The 23118-nt window shown below is 38.7% G+C and overlaps 1 protein-coding gene across 1 annotated transcript in view; it reads left to right on the top strand.

Annotated features, from left to right (window-relative positions):
* Window positions 1-23118, top strand: part of grid1a (glutamate receptor, ionotropic, delta 1a) — a 102208-nt gene that overhangs the window by 63945 nt on the left and 15145 nt on the right. Inside the window, exons 4-10 of the mRNA XM_044373316.1 lie at window positions 659-832; window positions 3876-4037; window positions 5117-5236; window positions 14816-14917; window positions 16118-16315; window positions 18227-18557; window positions 21259-21397. Of these exons, the coding sequence (XP_044229251.1) occupies window positions 659-832; window positions 3876-4037; window positions 5117-5236; window positions 14816-14917; window positions 16118-16315; window positions 18227-18557; window positions 21259-21397 (1226 nt within the window). The remainder of the gene's footprint in view (window positions 1-658; window positions 833-3875; window positions 4038-5116; window positions 5237-14815; window positions 14918-16117; window positions 16316-18226; window positions 18558-21258; window positions 21398-23118) is intronic.

Genomic DNA, 23118 nt, shown 5'->3' with positions numbered 1-23118 from the left:
ACACAGAAAAGGGCCAAGGGTCATCTGTGTTATTATTGTGAGGGATGTACTTGAAATGTTTATTGATTTGTTAGTCCAGTGTGAATAGCAAAATAAGTGAGTTTTCCAGATGATAAATTCTTGACAAAATATGATAAAATCTAAAAATATGACACACAAATTACAGTTTTTTCTGTATGTGAGTCTTTGTCTTTTGGCCTCAAACCACAACTCCTTGACCAGATGAAAACAGGGACTCCGTAAGTTATTAAACTAGTGTTAGGATAGAAATGGTCTGTGATCAGTGATAATATACAATGAGATTATGTCCTAAAAACAGAAATTGAAAAAAAAAATCTCAGTTGACATTTTAAACTCTAGCTTCTATCAGTTGAAACTATCCTCACTTTACCTCATTTTGTCTCATATCTAATTGCTGTCGCCCCTAAAGTGTCATCTGATATTTTAATTCCTTAAGAGACGGACACAGCCATTTAATCCCCTCCGAGGTTTTGTTTCTCATTTTCAACTCAGAAACAGCTCTTCAAAAACTGCTAATTCATAGTTTGTGTCATGATTCCTCACTGTATAATAATCCCAATCAGATAAGAAATGACACTACACTTAAGAGGGAAAGATCTCTTAACCAAAAGTCCTCCTATGTCGTCTTTGTCTTCAGGAGGTGAGTGATGCAGACATTATGGAGCTGGTTCATAGCTCTCTGGGGCGGATGACCATCATTCGTCAGATCTTCCCATTGTGGAGGGACACCAACGTTCGCTGTATGAGGAACAATCATCGCATCTCCTCCCTGCTCTGTGACCCACAGGAGGGCTATCTGCAGTCCCTGGAGGTAAAACCACTTGAGTCTTATTGTTGAAAAATCTGAAATGTAGGTCCACCTCTAATTTTATTTTATTTTACTAACAGACATTTACATGTATTTAATATACTGGATATAAATATGCATCAAAATACACATGGTCATGGGCAATCATGAAACATATGTGCCAGATATTTTTCATTTTTCAAACTGCAGTAATGTCCGAAAAAGCAGCTGAAATGTCAGAATTTGTTAGAAACAACCTCTTAAGAAGACGTTAGCTAGTAAGTCATTTATCGTGTCATGCACGTACAACATTTGGACTGGGTGGCACTGGAAGTTATAAGTCTTATGAGACCTATTAGATACCAAAAATACCGTTGCAGTGATGAAACATTTGTCAGACACAAACATAACTTCTTACATTACATATATGTAACATTACATGTCGAACAAAGCCTGTGTCCTATCCTAAGCTCCACACATAAAATCTGCCACAAAAAAAGGTTCCCTTCCTAAAAAAAAACGTAGTTTTTCTTAATCATCTAACCAGAAGAACTCATCAGAAAGGGCGTTTTACTAAAGTGTGTAGGCCCTCAATAGTTATGTAATGAGCAATAAAACATCAAAGAGTTAATGATTATTAGAATACATGCTGAGTACAGACTAAGCACACAATGTGGATACATTTAGTTTTAACTGTGGCAGAAATTCAAGTTATTTTACAGTTTGAAGTGATACTCCACCTAAAACCTTTCTTTTGAGTGTCACCCATTGTAGGCTTGAAAGTTGGCAGTTTCCTCACTGACAGAAAGCAGCGGGTGTAGTCAGTTTGAATTCAGTCGGTTTCAATGGATTCTAATGATGCCAATTTTTCAAATAAAGAAAAAAGTATCAAAGCATTGCTAGAACATTCTCAAAGTGTAATCCACCTCTTCACTGTTCATGTGTATCCTCAGCATGTCCCAAACAGTCATAAATCCGCCAAAATAAGCTACTTCTAGCAGAGATTCTGAGCTTTGTGGAGGTGAATACACAACATGGAGGCAGCATGATGGACGACATTGTATTGAGTATTCCACTCATGGCAAGGTTATGTTTTTGTTTTTTCTTGTTTTTTTTTGTTGTTTTTTTTTATCCCTTTTGCTGCAAGTATTTATAGGACAACGTGTTTATGCTTTAGGAACAACCACCATGTTTCATCCACTTTCTATAGCAGCCAACAGGAGGGACACTTGTTATCAACCAGAGTGACAGATCCATAAAACAAGCGTGTTGTGGTCTTTTTTCTTACATGTGCTGTAAGGGGTTATGGGCATGATACCTGCTTGATCACACACATTTTTCACAGTTTCAGAAGTGACATTACAGCATATGCATGCAGTCATGATGTAAGACAGTGTAGTGCAGCAAACGCATGTGCGAAGTGCCACATGAATACAAATATTAACTGATAATGTATGCAACTGAATATAGATTAAACTCCCTAGATAAGGTAATTATGAGGGACATGCATGTTCATGAATATAAATGACTTGGACTCAATGTGACTGGAGAATAAGTGGCAGGGCAGATAAAAATATAGTTTTAAAGTAAATAAAAGCTTGTTTTTCATTAATGTGTCAATTTACTTAGAACTGTGAATATATCAAAACTGCAGGAAGCCTAGAAATATCATATTATTTGTTATTTGTTGTGTAACAAAGGCTTCCATAGTGGAAAGTGCTGTATGCTCTAAAACAGATTATTCTATCTCTGATTTGTTTTAAGGATTTGTCAACCAGGAAACCAAACAAAGGTAAATTCGGGATGATATTGTGGGTCAATAAAGAAGATCTGCCCTTCAGTACAGTCACAGCTTTGTTATCTCTCTAACACAATGTCATTCCCTCCTTTGGGTCTTCAGAGTAACCTCGCTCACCCTGCCACTTATTACTTTCCACAGAGAGTTAAGAGCGCCATCTTGCACCTCTTAGACTTTTCTTTTGCTCAATCCATCTGGAGTGCAATGACTGTGTTCCCTGTAGGTCTATTGAAATGTTCACATTCCTTTTCATCCATGCTCTGGACAGATGGCAAAAACATGTGGTGTGTGCACTCACAGTTCTCTATAATTCACATGAAACAGGGTTAAATATCGGGTAATGGCAGTTTAAGTATTCATTAGAATAGTTAAACAATGAAGAGGTTGGAGTGCTTTCCTGCAATAATCCTTTCCACAACTTGTCAACTGTGGTATGACCTCATGAATCCAGAGCTACTAAGTTGCCTTTCACCTGGACTTTACCCTCAGCTTCTGACTGAGTGACCTTGAGCCAAGTGAACTTTACTTGTGTAATGTGTTCTCTCAACCTGTCATGAACTGAATGCCTGGAGTGGCAGCTAGTATTGCTTCCATGGATCTTCTGCTGTGGAAGGATTTGACTTGACTTCACCCAGAGGACCTATGAAATCCACTCTCACACAGCGACAAGAGGCAGCAGACATGATTCCTGACAGGTTGCACTGTAGTTGAAGGGAGACAGTTGAGCTGATGGCAGCTCTGAAATTCAATAAAGAGGGAAGATGATTGAACCAGAAATAATTTGTGTTTTGCATCACACTACTGTACTCTATCATTACCTTTGTGTTTTGCAAGTGTCAATGCCAGGTTGCTGCTTACTTTACTGTCATTCTTCAGTGTTGTTGTTATAATACATAAAGAAACTGGTTCTTTGTGTCCCCACCAAAAGGCAGCCATAACATTGTCATGCAAAAGAAAAAAACATCTCACCAGTTGTCCCTGTGCTGTCCATTCTCTCTCCAAACAAGGACACAAGCTTTTATTCCCTACTGCGAATTGTTTTTCCACCATCCAACCTTCCAGAACAAGACTAATAGACAACTGCTTTCATGTCACTGCTTCTTTCACAAGGGTGCACCATGTGGGATATTTGTTAGAGCCCTAAACGCAAATATTTGTTTTCTTTGTGGAATTTACATTTGCACACAGTTGTGTGTTGCACAGTACTGAGAATAATAACAAAATACAAGAATGCATTTATTGAAAATTGCTCGCCTTTTTCCCAAACAGGTGTCCAACCTCTACCTGTATGACAGTGTGTTGATGCTGGCCAACGCCTTCTACAGGAAACTGGAGGACAGGAAGTGGCACAGCATGGCAAGCCTCAACTGCATGAGGAAGTCCACTAAGCCATGGAATGGAGGATGGTCCATGTTGGATACCATCCAAAAGGTATAATCTATTTGTTGCCATTCCTTATATTTACTGTTTTGTAAGAAAAGATAATTTCACCAATATTCTTTGACAGTAAATAATGTAACTAGTCTTGTTTAGGTGTCAAAGGTTTAGGTATAAAGTATAAATATGTTGTATACACTTATAACTCTCCTTATAAAAGTCCATTGAACTACTGTGATCCCTGCTGGAGACTCACATCAGATTTAAATTCAGTTGTTGTTTTTTTAAATATCCTCAAGGAAGCTGATTATTAAATGTGATCTCCAGGTTTGGTCTCAGGATGGATTTGTGGCAGATTCTGGGCTTTGATTGCTTCATGCTTGTCAAACCCTCTCGGCTCTCATTGAAATAAGGCCACGTATACTGGAAGGTGGCTTGATTTCATCCATTTCAATATGATAATAGAACTTTTCATTGTTGCTAAGTCAACGCTAGTTTAATCTAAAGTGTGACATAAGATGACTGAGCGAGGCATGAAGAGACAACAAAGCAGTGGTGCTCCTATCAGATTGTTGTGTTGGTATAATTCAAACCAAATTGATAACTACCTTAAATTGATTTGATTCCTTTTACAGTACATACTTATTTCAAAAAGGCATCAGGATTTTCCATAACAGGTGATTTTACCTCAACTACAAAACACCATTAGTCTGAACTGAATTAAATTCTCCTTGATAACCTCATAACTACAAGCCTGGTCAAATGACTAAAGACACTAAAGGCTTTTGAGTTATATTTTAAAGGCAGGTGAGCAACAATTAAAACTTCCCCTTGATGATTATATTCTGTAAAATGCCACCAAACCTAATTAAACTTTTTTCCCAAACTAACTCTTCTCAAAGAAAACAGGTATGCTTTACGCATAATCATTACAGAAAAGTTAATTAAATCAATGCAAACATTTAATTTCAATTACCTGTGGTATAACCTATTAATGCCTGAAGGCTGGGTTTTTTTGCCTACACCTCCAGAATAGAAACACCAACAGGAATACAATAAAACATCACCATCACTTCTACTGCTTTGTTATGACATCTCACACAGTAACTATTTTCTGCTTGCTGTTGCCACAGGGACGGATCAGTGGCCTGACAGGACTGATGGACTTCCGCGCTGAAGGCTCTAATTCTCATGTGCAATTTGAGATTCTTGGAACCAGCTACAGTGAGACGTTTGGGAAAGATGTGAAACGGGTCAGTCCAGAATATTCTGTATATATTTTATCTACTTGTCTTTTAAGGACACCTCATGGGACATTTACTAACACATCCTGATGTTTGAGATTAATTGTCATAGTGTGGCAAGTAGATTAAAATAAAAAGAAAATAGTGAATTCTGTTTTATCCATGTCTAGCTCAGAGATTCAGTAATAGTGGATTATTTTTTTCTTCTTTCAGTGTGTCAGAAATAACTGTGTAGCTGTGCTATTTGTTGGCATTACTGTATCCCGCGGCAGGGCGCTCCACCTTTCTCATTTCACAAAGTTAAGCAACTGTGCCATGTCTTAGTTATAAATCTATTAGACTACAGTACAGAGTTTCTTTATAGAAGTCCATTTAAGAAGTTTTTTTTTTTTTTTTTTTTTGGATAGATGCAAATTTGCACGGACTTACATAACTGTCCATTCTGTAGGTGTTGAGTGAACAGCGGGTATTGTGAAACCACACATTGTCTCGTTGTGACTACTTACTGTGTGAGGGGAGAAATACAACTTGAATTAAACCATTTCTCATTTTCTCAGGGCCCCCCTGTGAATCTCTTTAAGTTTAGGTACTCTGTTAAAACTGCTGTCCTGCAGGTTTTTGTTCCTCTCTAATAGTTCATTCTCTACATTGGTGTCACGTAGATACAGTACATACCAGATGTGGCTCATTTACTACCAGGGAAGAGCAAAGATCTGCAAGACACCTGTCCTCAAGGATCAGAACCAAGTACCACTTTTGCTAGAATTCCTGGGGGTTAATGGACTATTGTCCTGAAGCGCCTGAAAGGAACAAATACTGTACAGAGGGCTTCCAACTGTCTATTGTTTACCCATTTGCTATTTGAATTGGGGTTTCATAGACCATTGGTTCTCAATCTGCTGTTTTTCTTCTGTTTGTTTGTTTGTTTGTTTGTTTTTTCTGGGATGTCGAATGAATGCAATTAACTTGCTGGTAGGATAGAGAACCAGCTGTACTTTGATCCCTGAGAACCACAGTCATAGGGCTTAACATTTGTCAGTGAGGTTTAAGTATGAGGATGCCCTCTACTGGAGCTCCTGAATTAACCAGATCAGTCTGCTATAATCTTCCATTTCAGCACATCAACCATCTTGGCTGTCATGAACTGAAAGTGAGTTAAAACATAAAATGTTACTGTGCTGTTAACAGTTGCTGCAAAAACAAGAAAAAAACATACTAGTTCTACTTTGACTATTGTCAGAGTATGTTTGATCTGTTGTTGTTAGATGAGCACAGACCTTTGCATGTTTTGCTAACAAGAAGGGTATGTGACTGACTGTGAAGTCGGTGAAACTTTTTTGAGTCTCTTTTGTTTTGAGTGTTTTAGAGCACAAGTGAGAGATTGAGAGTGTTATTTGTGCACTCTTCTCTTAGATGTAATTTGTTTGTCGCTTTGGATGTCCTGATTCAGTCAGGGGCTTCTTGCAGAATGAAGAGGAATTGAGTTTCTTGGCAATCTATGTAGAGCAGGACTGACCAGAAGCGGTAATGAAGATTTAATCACCACTCAGCCTAACTGAAATCATGAAGCCAATTCATCATAACGTGGCCATTAGCATTAGCTAGGAAGAGACGCACGACACGCAGTGCCATGTGTTGACACACACACAAAAAGAGGAATATTCAGACACATTAATGTGCACCAGCCGAGTCACACATTTATACACAGCATGACACACACTAACATGTATTGTACACATTGTTTTGGATCTCAGATACTAAGAGCATGCAGCCAGGAAAACAGAGAACAGAGGCCAGAGAGCACACTAGCATGTGGTCCCTTGTATCTCAAAATCATTAGAGGCAGAAGGGGACAGCAAGGCCAGATAACGGGATGCCAAATGCATTCAGTGTTGTTGTTCATTACCTGGCATGTCTATCTGTGTGTCTGCCCACTACTTGGCAGAACCATTTACTGAGAGAAAACAGATACAAATTCATGTATCTTTCCTCTCTGTTCCTCTAATAATAGGTTGCCCATATATACATTCAGCATTTTCCTTGCCCTGTGTTGTATAAAACTGGTGCCTGCCATCAAGAAAAGCCATACCATTACATGGTTTCCTCAGCAATGGAATGTCATGTTCCTGTGTGTTTTTTCGAGTGGAGTGTAACAGTGATTGCATGTTGTACTCTACCCCCAACCCACAACCCCCTATAAGAGCCATCCTCATTTTGTCCCTTTTCTCTTCTCTCTTTTATCTTTTTTCTCTCATCTCATGTCCAATCCTCCCCATCCTCTCCTCTTCTCTCCACTCACTTCTTCCATAACCCTTCCTCCCCATTTTTCAGCCTTGGTTTCCTCCCTCTCCATCATCGTTTATCTGCATTCAGTCCATTTTCTCCCCAGCCTGATGGCTCTTAGATGAGGCGTCTCTCTGGTTAGAAACTGTAATGAAGACTGAAATACTATTTCCTGGATGGCTACTGTGAGTTTTCTCCACCATCCAGTGCTGCTGCAGAGTGATCGATGCCGTTGTTGTTGTTTTGGTTTCCCAGTTTGCTCTTATTGATGTGTCAGCTTGTCTCTAAGCAGATATTGCTAATGACTTCCAGCTTACACCAAGCTCTTCATAGAGAAAAGTCAATTCATTTGAATGTAATTGTTCCTCCTAGCCAAGCGTCTTGCATGCATCATGCAGGACTTATCTCTCAAATGTGTCCACAGTAACAATGCCAGCATTGTTACTGTGGTCTTATTTACTATCACATTTTTAGTAACATTTGTTCTGTTTTATAGAAAAAAATTATCATGACAATGCATGTCTATTCAATGGTGTGCACAGTTGCCAAATTCTCCTCATTCAATTTTATGCTCGTCAAAATACTTTTTTCATTAAAGTATAATATGTAAAATACCATTCACATGCTATATGAGGGCATTTCTAACCTAACCTGCACTGAAAATAATATATTACATGGATGCCTGAGACATTAGCCTTAGACTCTGCTTCAGTAGCTTTGCATGATTCACTTATTTATCTTATACTGGCCCTTTATGTAGCCCCTCAGTTCAGCCTCTGTCTCTAACAGGCAGTCTTAGCTATTGTCTCTTTAAGACCCCCCTCCAGAGGAGCCTGCACTGTTCTGATTGGTCAGCTTCCCGAGGCCTGCTGAGGGGCAGCCATATCAAAGTCGTGTTAAGTTACTCAACATTTCCTGCTTTTGCTGCTTCATATTAAAAGCCTTTAAATGACCAAATAATAGGAGACTTTTATTGTGAAGAATTTATAGGAAATGCAACGTGTTCCTCACCGAATTAGCAGAGCTTCATTAGCGGCGTTTTTCTCCAATAAAAACACGCTCTGCATGACTACACCCAAAAGAAAGAAAAAATGCCATAATAATTTATTGGAGCGGAGCAGTGAACTCCACCACTAACAAATGAGAGCAGCTGATTAACACACACTTGTGCACCACTTGTGGGTGCACTGTTCCTGGAGCAGATGATGATATAAAGAAATCTGTCACAAACTGACATCAGCTCTTTTCAAAAGAAGAAAAAAACGTTGGAAACCTAATATTCAAAGCCTGTCTGAAACCTAATCTTTTTGCTCATGGGGATTACATTTACATATGTTTACCTCATTATTTGAAACTGTGGCCTTGTTTTATATGAACACCGACACTGTAACATTATATATATGACAGAAAATGAGGAAAAGCATAATAGGTCCCCTTTAATTCAAAGTGAATCTAGGATTTTTGTTGCTCAATACATGCAACTATCTCGATCTCCCCAGTAGCCAAAATGGCTTTGCCATCAGTGGCCTAAATCTGGCACGCATTGTTGCCAGCTTCTTACCAACACACCGAAATTAGCACAAATCGATTCAATATTGGGTTCCAACACTGGCCCCAAGCTAGCCGGAGTGCTGCTAACTGGAGCGGATTCTCAGCCTAAATCAAATCAAGTCCACAATCCCAAAACCTAACCAAATCTGGCAGCCATGACCAAGAGCCGGCTCACAATTTGTCCTCCATTGCCAGAAAAGAGTGCTGATATTTGGTTGCATTCAGTTCAACTTTTGTCACTATTATTTGGTGACAGGACAGAATTTTCCTACTGTCCATTGTCACCCTCCAACTTGTGATAGTTGATGTATTCTGCAGTGGACGTGGGGTTCACGTTACTGTAGCTCCATGTGCTCCACTGCATGCAGCATCTGTAAAGCTACAGTCATTCATCCGATGTATTTGTGCTTTGCTCAACCCAATTTCTCACTGGCTCATAAAGTAGAAATGCCATTAAACAGTCCCTGAAGGGCGCTTCTCTCTTGTCAACAATAGGTCAGAAAGGGGGGGTTGTTGATGCAGTGATTAATTTCAAGGCGCTGAGGTTTCTAGCTTTTAGAAACTCACTTTCTGGCTCCTTTGTTTTGAAATCTCCGATACCTGCTTGGATTTTCACCTGCAGGAGGATAAAGAATGGTGCTGTGAGCCAGCAACTTGCATTTCACAAGCCAAAACAGCAAACAACAAAGCAATATCATCATTACTGTATTTTACACTTGTAAATGTAGTGTTGGTACATTTCCACTCTTTTATGCAGGATCTGTGCTCACATTAGATAATTACCCATCTCTAAAGTGATAATTAGATTTGTTATATTTAATTCCATCACAAGTCACTGACAACTGTGCCAGACACCTGTTGATGCTCGATCAACATCATTAAAATTAACAAATTACCTAAAGCTTCTTTGTCCATATCCAACATATTAGCATAAAACAGTATTAGTCTGATCAAGTTATTTTTCAGAAGATTAATTACAGCAACATTATAATTTTGTGACTTGGAACTGTACACACTACGTCATTGTGTGTGAACTACCTTTTCTCACAAGAGTCTGCATTAACAGTGGAGCATTAAACTGTCGGTACCCACTTGTGGTCGTTTCTACTGCCACACTGGCAAAAGTAAATCCCCTTGAGAGGGCCAAATAATTGGCTGAAAAGTGGATGGTATTACTCCACATCTCATAATGTATCCTCTCTCATGTGCTCCCATCCATCATAAAAAAAAACAAAACAGTAGAGAACAAATGTTGCCAACCTTATAGCCATTCAGTTAAATTACTTGCACAGCATCACCTCCATTACCTGCCCTTTGTTGCTCTCACTTCATGAGGTGAAGTAAAAAAAATCACTTTGAATTCATAAGTGGATATGATGAGTTGAAAACAGAATCAGTAATTCACTTTTTTGTGGTAACTTTGGATCCTTCTCGCTATCATATGTTCACTTTTGGGCTGTGAAACTTTATTTATGAAGCATACGCTGTACGCAGTGAGCCAACAGATTTCTTTCTCTATCTCTTGCATGCATTCATTTATAAGCAACATAACAATGTGCGTTGAAACAGAGTGCAAAATAGAAGATAACTCTGCCTGCTTGTACTCTGCACTGATCTAACCACTGATAAATATTCTGTGCCAAGTCTATTCTCCAGGAGAACACACTTTATCTAGAAGCTATATATGGTAGTTGTAAATAAATGCGAGAATGAAGAAAATCAGAGGAAAATGTGATCATTTACAGCTTTCATGGTACAGATTTCTTATTGCCCTGAGTGATTTTCTTTTGACAGAAGAATGAACTCACTTCATGTATTTTTCTTCTCTTCATGTTTCTTGCCCTTCTTGTCTCAGTTTTTTCAGGTTTTTATTCTTTTACACTTGTTGTCTAGCATGGCAGTATAAAGTGAATCCTGCCTCATGTTGCTGTAAGAGGTTATAGTGACAGACTGGCGCCATGCCTGCCCAGCTCATCTCTAGTGTATCAGGACAGATAAGATGCCTCTTGTCTTGACTAATTTAAATGGCCAGCTTATTTTTCACTGTGTGTCTGGTGATAAGAGATAACACCATCGGCTCCATTCCGGCTTTTTCCTCTGGGATAGAAGATGCAAAGTGAAAGATGTAAAATAAACATGCACACAGACGCCAACTGATATTATCGCATGGATGTACTGTACACATGTACGTGCATATTTCTTAAAGACATGTATAGAGTGTATTTAATAAGAATCTCACAGTTAGGGACACATGCAGAGACACCTTACAAGATATAAGCAGTAAATGAGGCAGGCAGTTAAAATTTTACATTTAAGTTCAACACACACAAGCACGCACAGCCTTGTCAATTCAGCTGGTGAGGCAGACAAAGAATAGTGGGTCGATAAGAAGCTCTGTAGCATGATGGGCTTGTCAATATGTAAGCACCTAGCGGACTAAACTAGCTGGGGAAAAAGAGAAGCAGAATAGCTGCAACTAGCTCAGACGATGGCTCCACATCTATAATGATGCAGTTTAAATGGTTCTATGAAAGGGAACTTTCCATAAGACTTATATATATAATAATATGTATTATATGTAGGACATATAATTACAGTATGTCCTATAACACTAGGACATACTGTAATTGAGATTGTTTTGACGCTATGAATCCAAGGCTTTTTGACTTTCATCCCTTTATCTTTTTCAAATGGTCACTGGCATTTACTCATCCCCATTACAATTGATTATTTTATTTTAAGGTATAATGAATCATAACCATTAGCTAAATGGCTGTCCTGTTATTGCTGTGACTTTTTTTAAACGGCAGAATGCAAAATTTCATTAGCTCGATTTTTTTCCGTTTTTTTTCCGTGCTGCAGGATAGTTCACAAAGCATATTCAGTATGCTAAGAGGCAGAAGGAAACAACAGAATGTTTTGATCTCACTTAGGTAAACTCATGGTGACTGATTGCTATGCATATTTATAGGAGGACTATCTAAAACTTAAATCCTCAGTTTGCTGACACTTCAAAGAAAGGTGCAGGAAAAAGGCTAGAAAAGCTTTTTTTTAAAAGAAATTTGGCGTCAAGCAACAAAAATCAGTTTTTCTTTCATGTATCATTATGCATATTTTTATATATCCCCTTCAGTAAAAAAAAAAAGGCTTCCTGTTTCACTGTCATGTCCTTGAAAATCTCAAATCGCGTGTTTTACTTATTTGTCAAAGGAAGACACCTGTGTAATTTGTTTAACATTTGAGAGAAGAGTAATTATTCATCCACAAATTACATTTTCAAAGCTGGTTGTCGACAATCACAATGTGTCCAGTCAAGTGTTACTCATTCATATGCAGGCAGTGTGGCTTTCCTGTATGTATTGTTTGTGACCTTCCCAGTGGCGTCTCAGTGTGCAAAGCTCTGAAGTAGAAGTGTTCCTCTTTAGTGTTCTTCAGTTTACAGAGCAGAGATTGTTCACAGTTCTTCACCGAGGATGAAGCTGCTCATGGAGAAAATAGCCCCCTGTGAAGCAAGCGACGCAGAGTGACATTTTGCCTCTACACACACACTTGGACACACCCACACACACATAGCCTGGACAGTCTCATACATCCACATACACAGACAAACAAGTAGACAAGCAATTAGATTTAGGTTGTACAGTGTTTACCTATAGAATTGCACCGATTACCCACATATGGATCACGATATACTGTCATAGTAAGCAATCTCATTTCATATGTTTCTGATCTAAGTAAACTGCAGAAACAGCTAAGCTTTTAGGTACATAAAGACATGTAAATGAATACTGCAAAACCTTATGTTATGTTTATAATGAACAGCTCCATGAACAACTGATCTCCATATCGTTGACATGCATACGGCGCTTAGATAAAGATAAAGAAGGCACATTTCATGAGTGGCTTCTCATGAAGGATGGGAAGAAAATTGTTTATATTCACCCACACAAGCTTGCGGGTTATAAACATGATTCACTTGGAGTTTGCAGTGAAGCTGTACATAGCGATGCAGTGTAACTCTTGAGACTGAGTATTTGGAGGATCACATGCTCTGCAGATGGTTTGTGATGAACAAAAGATTTCACTCATAATGAAATTTTCTTCTGAAGCCTCTGTCATCGCCTCGCATGCCTCTATTTCATTCACAGATGAAAGCATTTGTTTTTGCCTGGTGCATCTGTAGTAATTATTGTTTTCTACTGGTTGTGTAATCATTTGTAATTTCAAGTTTGCCTTTGTAAATGGTGTCAGTGACAGAGATTTATGTTTGTTCATTTTGTTTTTCTCATCAATCTTGACTGGTAGCCAAGGGGAACAGCAGAAGGATACAAAATAGTGTTTTTTGATCTCTGGTAACTTTTTTCTCTTAATACTGAATGAAATGTCCAGAGCCATGTTCTGGAGGACTAACAGTCTTTCAGCATTTTATATGAACCTTCCCTCGCTGATGAGAGTGAGTCATATAAGCTGCTTATTAAGATTCAGCAGGGTGGAATTGTGCCTAAATGAGACACGAGTGCAGCTTCTCCTCGTCAGAAGTTACCTAGTTTGAACGCGAGCTGTGATAATGTAGCATCAGTAACAGAGAATGAGTTCTTCACATGAGCAACTACAACAAAAAAATAAATGAATAAATGTTGGTTATGAAATGTAAATTATATTGAGTGAATTGTATTTAATAGGAATTGGGTAAACTTACTGACAGATGGAAAGTAACAAGTTGTTTCTTTTTTGATGGTGCTTGTAATTAGAAACCACAGTGATGCAAAATGAAAAGCTGGAACAAAAACAAAGTACACCTATAATTGGACACTTTCAATTGAGTAATTTCACAAAACTTAAAAGTGAAAAGATTACTGATTACTGCTTTAAAAGATGTGTCTCATTACTGTGGAGTACACACTGTTTTTGTGGGAAAGGTATCTGGAAGAGGCTCCTGCCAGGGGGATACGTATGCTTGGGGACTGAGGTGTGCTGTGGCCAGAAAGGCCTGTTGTTTGGCCTTGGGCCACCGTTCTTGTCCTGTCAGCTCAAATCTCAAAGACCCTCCAAATGATGTGTCAGATCCTTGAGAATCCTTGTCCAGCCAGCAGGACTGATTAAAAATTTAACAAACATCACCTCCACAACTTGAGACATACCTCAAAACGTTGACAGCTTGGAAGTCCAGGGATAGTTTAGATTCAAGCACCAGACTCAAACTGAGGAGTAATGTGTCTGAAAATTATATCTGTATGCTTGTTTTTCATTCTGCAATTTTTACATAATCAGCATGATGTCTACTTAAAGTTCTTATTATTTAATATTTTACTTCTGCTCTTTCCCTCTCATCCTCACCATCATCCTCATCACCACCACCTTCAATCTGTATGATTAATGGTAACTATACAGTAGAGTGCTTACCAAGTGTGGAAAAACACTGCAGCATTCAGTAGTAGAGCTTGAATAGAGGGTCCTGATAGCAAGCTAATGGCTGTAGCTTGTTGTCTTGGTAACCAGCTCAGATGTTTACATAGATGTTGGCCACTCAGTGTTGTTTGTCACTACAAATTAAATCGCAAAATGGCAGATAGGATGATTACTTTAGCTATGGCTCACTCACTTTATGTCCCCACTGCACAGGATTCATCGTTTAGTTACATTGGTGATGGATTTATTAAGTGTTTTTTAACCTTTGTCGCTCAGAGACCTGAACTGTGGTTTCCTTATATATCTCATTTCCTTATCTATCTGATTCTTCTTTCTCCCAATCAGCTGGCATCTTGGGACTCCACCCGCGGTTTGAATGGTAGCCTAAAGGAGAATCGGATAGAGAGCGGTATGCAGGGAGTGACGCTGAAGATTGTAACATTACTGGTAAGTTGTGGGAGTACACTGAATGTATTAACACTTGACCTGAGTAGGCAAATAACCGAGTAAGAACACAAATACCACAGCAAACACATCAACACATTTATGGAGGTTGGTTTTTACACCCACTGATTAAGCAGCAGTTTGTTTCTCTGTGAAGTACACACTTAGACATAAAACATAAATGAAGTCCTGTCTTTAATAGTAGCCTGTCTCAAAAAAAATTGTCCAGTTCTTACCTCAGTTGAGATAAACAAAGTGTTCACTATGTGAGAATTTACGATAAAATACAAAAGCCTCAGTCAAGATTGAATCCTAGTTTCCCTCAGATGGATGAAGAACTAACAAAGGACAACACAAGATCCTGGTTTTGCAAACTGTCACTGGTGTTGTCACTCTTGGAAGAAGGATTTTTAATATCCTTTCCTCCGTCCCTGTGAATCTGTAGAACACCCTTAAACTCTACAATCAGCAGCTTGTCCTCAACTTCTCCAATTCTTGCAGCGTCTTTAAGCGACTTCCTTTCTCCGCTGGATCGCACTCTTCTCCTCCCCTTCTCTCATTTTTTCTTCTTCACACATGATTTACCTGCACCATATTTATTCACATAAGTTCTGCTCAGCTCTCTCTTGGCAGTGTCACTTAATCAAGTCATTTGCCCCTGCCCACTTTAACACTCCCCCTCTCTTCGCTGTCCCTGTTTCCCTGTCTTTTTCAGCTCTCTTTACTCCTCCTTCACCCATTTAATGCTGCCCTGACACTTTCAACCCATAAAGAAGAACCCTGGGTGGGGAGCGATAAATTTTAAAATGGCAATTACCACATTGATGAACCATAGCAGTTGCCATAGTGCCATGTGTTACAGGTCAACAGTTGCTGAGGAAACTATTTTATTATGATGAAGTTTGACTTAGATCACCTTAGAAGGTCTTCATAAAAAGGTGTCACCCCAAAGTTCTTAAGATGACTGAATGTGTCCTCGCCTCAGTCGCCAATATGGCCCCGAAGAGATTATGATGCATCTTGATAAATGACATGCTTGTGATTAAGTACACACATATTATACTCTTTTCCCCAAGTTTGAGGATAAACCTTGGTCTTAAAGACAAAATCTGCACACGTTCACATTTCATGGCATTATCATTATGTCAGTAATGTATTCTCCAAAACCTCCTTTGAGCAATTGTACAATATTCATCTGTACAGGAAGAGCCTTTTGTGATGGTGGCCGAAAACATTCTGGGCCAACCCAAGAGATACAAGGGTTTCTCGATTGATGTTTTGGATGCCCTGGCCAAGATCCTGGGCTTCAAGTATGACATCTACCAAGTCGGAGATGGGAAGTATGGCTCAGCACTCCCTAATGGATCCTGGAATGGCATGATTGGAGAACTCATTGGCAAGGTTAGTGTTTTTTTTTTTGTTTTTTTTTTTTCATCTCAGTCAATCAATGTCCAGATGTCAGTCCAAATCCTTTTTCTGGGAGTCAAGCCACATTGGCTTGTTTGGAAATAAAATGGGAGCCCAATTATAACGCTCAGTAAAGTGGAAAAGATCAGAAAAACATTGCACGAGCCAAAAGCATCTATCTGCAAATCAGTTTTCTCCAGTGTGTGACATCACAGATTGACTGATTGCGGTCTGATTTCTGCTTGTTGGAGGGAAAGTTTGAGACAAAAGCTGTTATGGATCATAAGGATAATGTGATTTTAAATCCCTTTGATAGAGGTAAAGGTTTGTGTGTTTTTCATTACATTGTAGCAGAAAAATAAAGATTTATATAAGATTTATATACTATATCTGTAAGAGAAACCCCACACTTTGTTGAGATTTTTTATTAAGTCACATGCTCCCCTGCAAGTGTCAACCTACAATCTTCACACTATTGTTTATCAGAGGGAGTTGTGTGATTGAACAACGGCAGAGTGAACATGTGGTGTTGAACACAACAATCCCAATATGATTACTGCCACCAGGTCCAGCATGCTTTCGCTTCAATGACTGTAAGAGACTGATGTTTTTTGTTCAAAAGACCTGTGGGTTGAAATGAGTTATGTTCACTCAGAAAAACCATGTTACATTGATGACAGTATTCTCTCACGAAAAGGCAGGAGAATACAGACTGGAAATAATGCAAACTTGATTTCATGATAAGCAAGAGAACAAACAAAAGCAAAGAGAACAAGGCCTAATAATCTCCCTGGTTATTATCTTCAGAGTCAACTGTACTGGGGAGATGACAGAATACAATAGTTATATAAAGGAAGGCAAAGTTTGGTCTATAATGATGAAAGATCAGTGTCACCAAAATCAAAAGGTTTTCTCCTTGCTCAGAGCATGAAGCTGCACAGAGAAGTTGTTTGAGTAAAGAGTTGGGAGATACACTCACTTAAAATTTTAAAATGTGGACTGATGGTGGTTCTTGAAGAGTGTTAAGCCTCTTTCACACATAGTTCCTGGTAAATTTCAGGCACTGCTAGTGATTTTCACTATTCACACATGCAGCTGCATTCAGGAACACTTCCATCTTGTGCCTTTTCACACATGCCATGGCAATGCCGCAACAGATGGGTCAAGGGAAAATCCAGCAGTTGGCGGTAATGCAACACTTATGGATGCCAACCGCCATAAAACTCAACAGAAGAAGAGGGAAAGACTCACGAAACTCAGATCAAACTTTCAAACTAGGCAGCCCTGATCAAATATGAATTGAGATTATGTTACTGCATTGCCTATTTCTTTCCTCAAATGTTTCCAGAAACCTATTTTAGTGTACTTTTTAGCCATAATATGAGAAAATTTGTGACACAGCCACCATGTTGAAAACAGATGAGCCAAAACCTAGCACCGCCCAACTCGCAGTACACCAACCACACGTCAAGTCTTGTGATTGATTGGCTTGCTCCACATGAAAGCATCTTTTGTCAGACGGACATAACCCTTTACGTGCTTGTCCCTGAAATGTTACTGCTTTCATTCACAACACAGCCATGCTGGCATTTTCCCTGACATGTTACTAGGTCTTGAGGTGGGGAATTGGTGGTACAGATTTCCCTGACTATCGATCCCTACTCCCATTTCACACATGACCTCATGCAGGAAATGTTCCTGAACATTTCAGGGATAGATTGCCTTTGTGAAAGGGGCTTCAGTAGTGTCATAAAACTAACAGGTTTCCCCTGGTCAGGAATGAAAATATGCACACCAAATTGGTGCAAGACCACTTCCTGGAGGTCAAATGCAAAAAGAAAAAATGCACACAAGTGTTAAACATATTATGTTGACTTAAAAGAACGTATGAATCTCCATCCACAGAAAGCTGACTTGGCCATATCAGCCATCACCATCACGCCAGAGCGCGAGAGTGTGGTGGATTTCAGCAAACGCTACTTGGACTATTCAGTGGGAATCCTGATGCGCAAGTCAGAGGAAAAGATAAACATTTTCTCTTTGCTGGCACCATTTGACTTGGCAGTATGGGCGTGTATTGCCGCGGCCATCCCTGTGGTGGGCATCATGATATTCCTACTCAGACGCATCCAGGCAGTGCGCTGCCACAACAACACAGGAGGCCATCCACCGCCTTCTGTCTCCACCTCGCTTCAGAGCGCCATCTGGATTGTCTATGGTGCTTTTGTACAACAAGGTAGGTGATAGTTTGAGTCTGGCCACCACTACATGCAAGGAAAGCTGTCATCTCCTGTGGAGAGGCAAGGTTAGGCGGGTTTTCATTTCAAACACAAGTCAATTTCTCTCACTAGTTACTAAACCTTCAACCAGAAAAGTACTAACCGATAAAGTGTGTCATTGTTGACTGAACGAAAACCTGCTTGCTTTTGACCTTCAGTGGCACATCTTTGGACACTAAGTACCAGCCATGTTGAGTTCACAAAGTTCACAAATGTAACATTAAATGTAAGCAGAATAAAAGGGAAGAAAGACATTTTAAAGGGATTACAGAAAGAAGATTGAAATAAAAACAAATCAAATCAATTAAAATGCATGTGGATGTCGGTAAACAGCAAATGCTGATTCAGTAGTGAGTCAGTTTGAGGCACAACGCCCACCCTTGCATTTTCTAAAGGTGCCTTTGTCAAGGAGAACGTCCCATCTTTAGGTCTGGTGGAGATCCAGGTATGTCCGGTTTGGATAAATGACTACTTCAGCAACTGATGTTAAAGCCTGAACTGCATCTATCAAAGTCTGGCACACTGCCTATGAGCATTTTTTAACCCAACACCCACAATATTTCAAGAAAAGCTGAATTTCACGTCTTTTCTCTGTCTTTCTTTTTTTCTCCTCTTTCTGGCTTGCATTCCAACGTTGCCACTTTTTGTTTCAGTCAAGTGAAATGCTTTTTTTTCCCTCGGGATGACATAGGTCACTTTGATATGGATCTGACTGCTGATGCATACTGTGCCATTGTCAGAGAGCATAAACTTGGCAACCGTATCCCCCCAATGATTTAATAATGATATGCCAACACTTGGCTGGGTTTTGTTGTATGTTCAGTGCAGATTAAACTATCCACCCACAGACATACTGACTTTTCTCACTGCCTTTTACAAATGGGGACTGCCTTTCTTTTGTCCTATAAAGAGGTCACGGAGAGGTAGGAAATAAAGAAATCTGAAACTGTCCTGGAGATCAGATGAAAATGACACTTTTTCCTTATGATTAGAGAGTTTAATCAATTTGTTTCCAAGATGAGAAAGACTGCACCACAGTGGACTTTTACAGTGGGGTAAGATCCAGTTTCAAGATGCACATTTCACATTCGTTGACCTTAAGAAATCAGTCAAAGCCATGTATAATAAAAATGACTGATGCTGGAGTGCTTTGCATCTGACAAGACCTTCAGTTTTTTTTAACCAAGCTGTCCTAAGGGCACAGCTGTGTTGATTGTGACACTTTTAGACAAATATGTTTTCATTACATTTCACACTCCTGAATCTTTCAGATGACATTTCTATGGCTTTACTTTTCAAAATTGGAATGTATGCTGACATTTTTCTCATGCACCTCATAAGATGTTTTTTGGATATTTGGAGAGAAAGAGAGTCAGTATGACAGAGAGAAACTGGAGATAGAAAAGCTAATGTGATGAACCAGTCTCCCCCCCTCCCTCAAGGGATTAAAGACATGAAGGGAAGCACGTTAAAAGGAGTGAATATTGAATGAATATAAATGAGTACTGCACTCTTTGAAAAGAATTGGATTGGGATGTGTAATAGAATATACAAGCGTGCAAGTAACATTTTAGGGTACATGGGTTTGAATACACTAAGCCCATAGGAACATAAATGATAAAAACTTACAATAATTACACAAAATAAGTCAACTGCTGCATTCAAATATGATTATTGTCTCAAAAGCGATAAAAAATTACAACTTGTAGCAGCTTTAACACCAACTGGTGTGTGATTAAAAATGTATAAACTTAAATGTGTCAGTTTCAGTATCAGAGTGCTTACTAATCACTGGTTGGCTCACCCACATGCTTATTAGTTCATTTAACATTTTTAGAATATTAAACTTTATCTCCAAAGTCGTATTTGCAAACCTAAAAAAAAAAGAACAGTTTCATGAAAACACTATACAAAGTCAATGCTCAGTAGGTTGTTATAAATGTGCAGAAACGACACTGAAATCCTTTTCTGGTGAGAAAGTATGACTGTGGTGTACCAGAACCACCACTTTACCCCTCACACACACACAATGCTGTTTTCGGTTTTTCTCATTGAGGTCACCAATCTCCTGAAGGCTTATTTGAAATGCTGGAAATAATCCCTGTCACTCAAAACGTGCTGTATTAATTTAAAAAGCCTTTATTTTCTTGGCTCTCTTGTAATATAAAAAGTAATTGAAATAATAAAATTGGGTAACAAGACCTGATAATAATAAAAGTGTGCCTACACATTTTGGCAACATTACCTTATTCACTCTATCATTGGCTCACATATACAAAATGTGTTCTTTAAATAGGATTCCAGTGCACATCATTTCTTGCTATTCATGCTAGTTTAAGGATAAGATGAGAGCTGCAACGATTAGTCAATTAGTTGTTTGAAGGAAAATTAATCAGAAACAACAGAAACGAAATGATATTTTTCATTTGACATTTATCACTCTTTTCTGATGTTTTATAGACCAAATGATTAATCATTTAATTGAGAAACTAATCACCAGATTCATCGATAATGAAAATAAATAAATTGCAGCCCTAGATAAGATATATTATTGTGTGGTGATAAGTAATGTGATGCTGCACAGTACATGTAAAGATGATGATGATAATGAGTGCCTCTATGTTTTATACCTGTGTGTTTATACCTGCACCTCCACAGGCAGTGACTCCATCCTGGGGTCGGTAGCTCTGCGTATCGTCATGGGCAGCTGGTGGCTCTTCACCCTCATTGTGTGTTCGTCCTACACAGCTAACCTGGCTGCCTACCTCACTGTGTCACGCATGGACAATGCTGTCCGGTAAGACACAATACTTTCAATTCACATTTCTTTATTACATTGTTTGAACTCAAGTTCAGTTATTGTGGAGCTCTGACACAACAGGGGATTTAACTTGTCAAAAAGGATTGGTTCATTTTAGTGCTGCATATGTTCTGCAAGTATATGTACAATACAAAACTACTCTAATTGTCCCATTATTTTGTGGTATAGAATGACAAAAGCACAGAAATTACACTTGCAGCAGTTATTTCTTTATTTATATTATCAATCTTACTGTGAAAATAGTACATTCTGTAAACTAAATTCACTGTCAAATATTGTATGTGTGTCAATGTGAAGATATGACAATTATTGTACGTGAGTTTATTTTCAATCGCTGAAGTAACTGACCCACTTAAATATACTTTATAGGACAAGGACTATTTAAAAATACTAGTATATTTCCTCAACTTAAAAACATTAACCACCTTGAGCACTTAAAGCTTCTGCTTCTGCGTGCTTTCATGTTAACATAGTCTGTGTGAACCTTAAGTGTATGGCTCTTGAAGTATGCTTTTTTTATTATAGTTACATCTTTGTTTAGTGGAACTAACAGAATAATATTTTTAAAAACATAGTATAAATTACAGTACATACTGCGGTAATTTTAACTACAGCAACAACCGCTGTAGCTCAGGTTGAAAGCTCATCTGTGTGCATCTCTTGTCAGCTGCACTTGTTTGGTCTATCTGCTTTTCTGTAATTTTTGACCCACTGCCTAACAACTCACCTGTCCTCAGTCCAAATGTTATTTGTCAGTAAATCCAATTTGGTGTGCTGTCTCTCCCAATAGAATGGGCAGAGGGGCATTTGATTGTATTGGGTCTGTCTTCTGTTGAACAAATAGCCACATGTGGACATGTGAGGAGAGAGAGTGAATGCTAAACAGCACACAGCTCACCTGTGAAGAGACCTTGTCTGCATGTGTTTACTCAACTTTCACATCTTACATTTTATAGTTTTGTACAGTTTAGGGAATAAAATCAATATTACTGCAAATAATTATATGTAGGAGGTAGTGTAGGGGGGTGGTGGAAAGTACACAGCGAAGCAAGTCTTGACTTGGAACAATCCAAACTCATGCTGTACATATCCCTCTCTGCTGTTCTCAGTAGTAAATACTTGATATAACACGTACTCTGTGTGGGATTCACTGGTTTGCTAATATCCAAACAGATTTTGAGGCAAACAAGCCTGAGAGATAAAATGTTCTGGAGTTAAAAGCTAATAAATCTTCAAGTGTCCAACATTTTTCTCACACACTAAATTTTTTTGTTTGTTTGTGTCTGTAAAGAAATCAATGAAATGTGCTATATAAAAAAGTTGCCTTGCCTTACATATAGTATATGAGCATAGAGGATATGACTGCAATTCCAAAATATTTTTATAAATTTCTCCAACCAGTATTCCAAGCTAAGGTAGAAGAGAACTTGCTCTTTCATTTGTACTCCATTGCTTTCCTGACATCCATGAGACACCTCTTAAATTGCCCAGCATTAGGTCTTTCTTAGAAGCAGCACATTCAAATTAACTCTACTGCTCCACTTCCCAATTACATAATATGTGTTAGTGTTACCACTCTTGAGAACTTATTGTGACACAGCATTTTGTGACGCAAAGTATAATTTGCCAGTAGGCTTAGTAAATCTGCCTAACCTCTAAATTATGGGAGAAAAAAATGTCATGGTCATGCTGAGGAC

Source organism: Thunnus albacares, chromosome 14 (assembly GCF_914725855.1).
Source record: "Thunnus albacares chromosome 14, fThuAlb1.1, whole genome shotgun sequence".
In the NCBI taxonomy this organism is placed as follows: Eukaryota; Metazoa; Chordata; class Actinopteri; order Scombriformes; family Scombridae; genus Thunnus; species Thunnus albacares.
The sequence above is the reverse complement of the archived record's forward strand: the minus strand, read 5'-3'. Positions and strand labels throughout refer to the sequence as shown.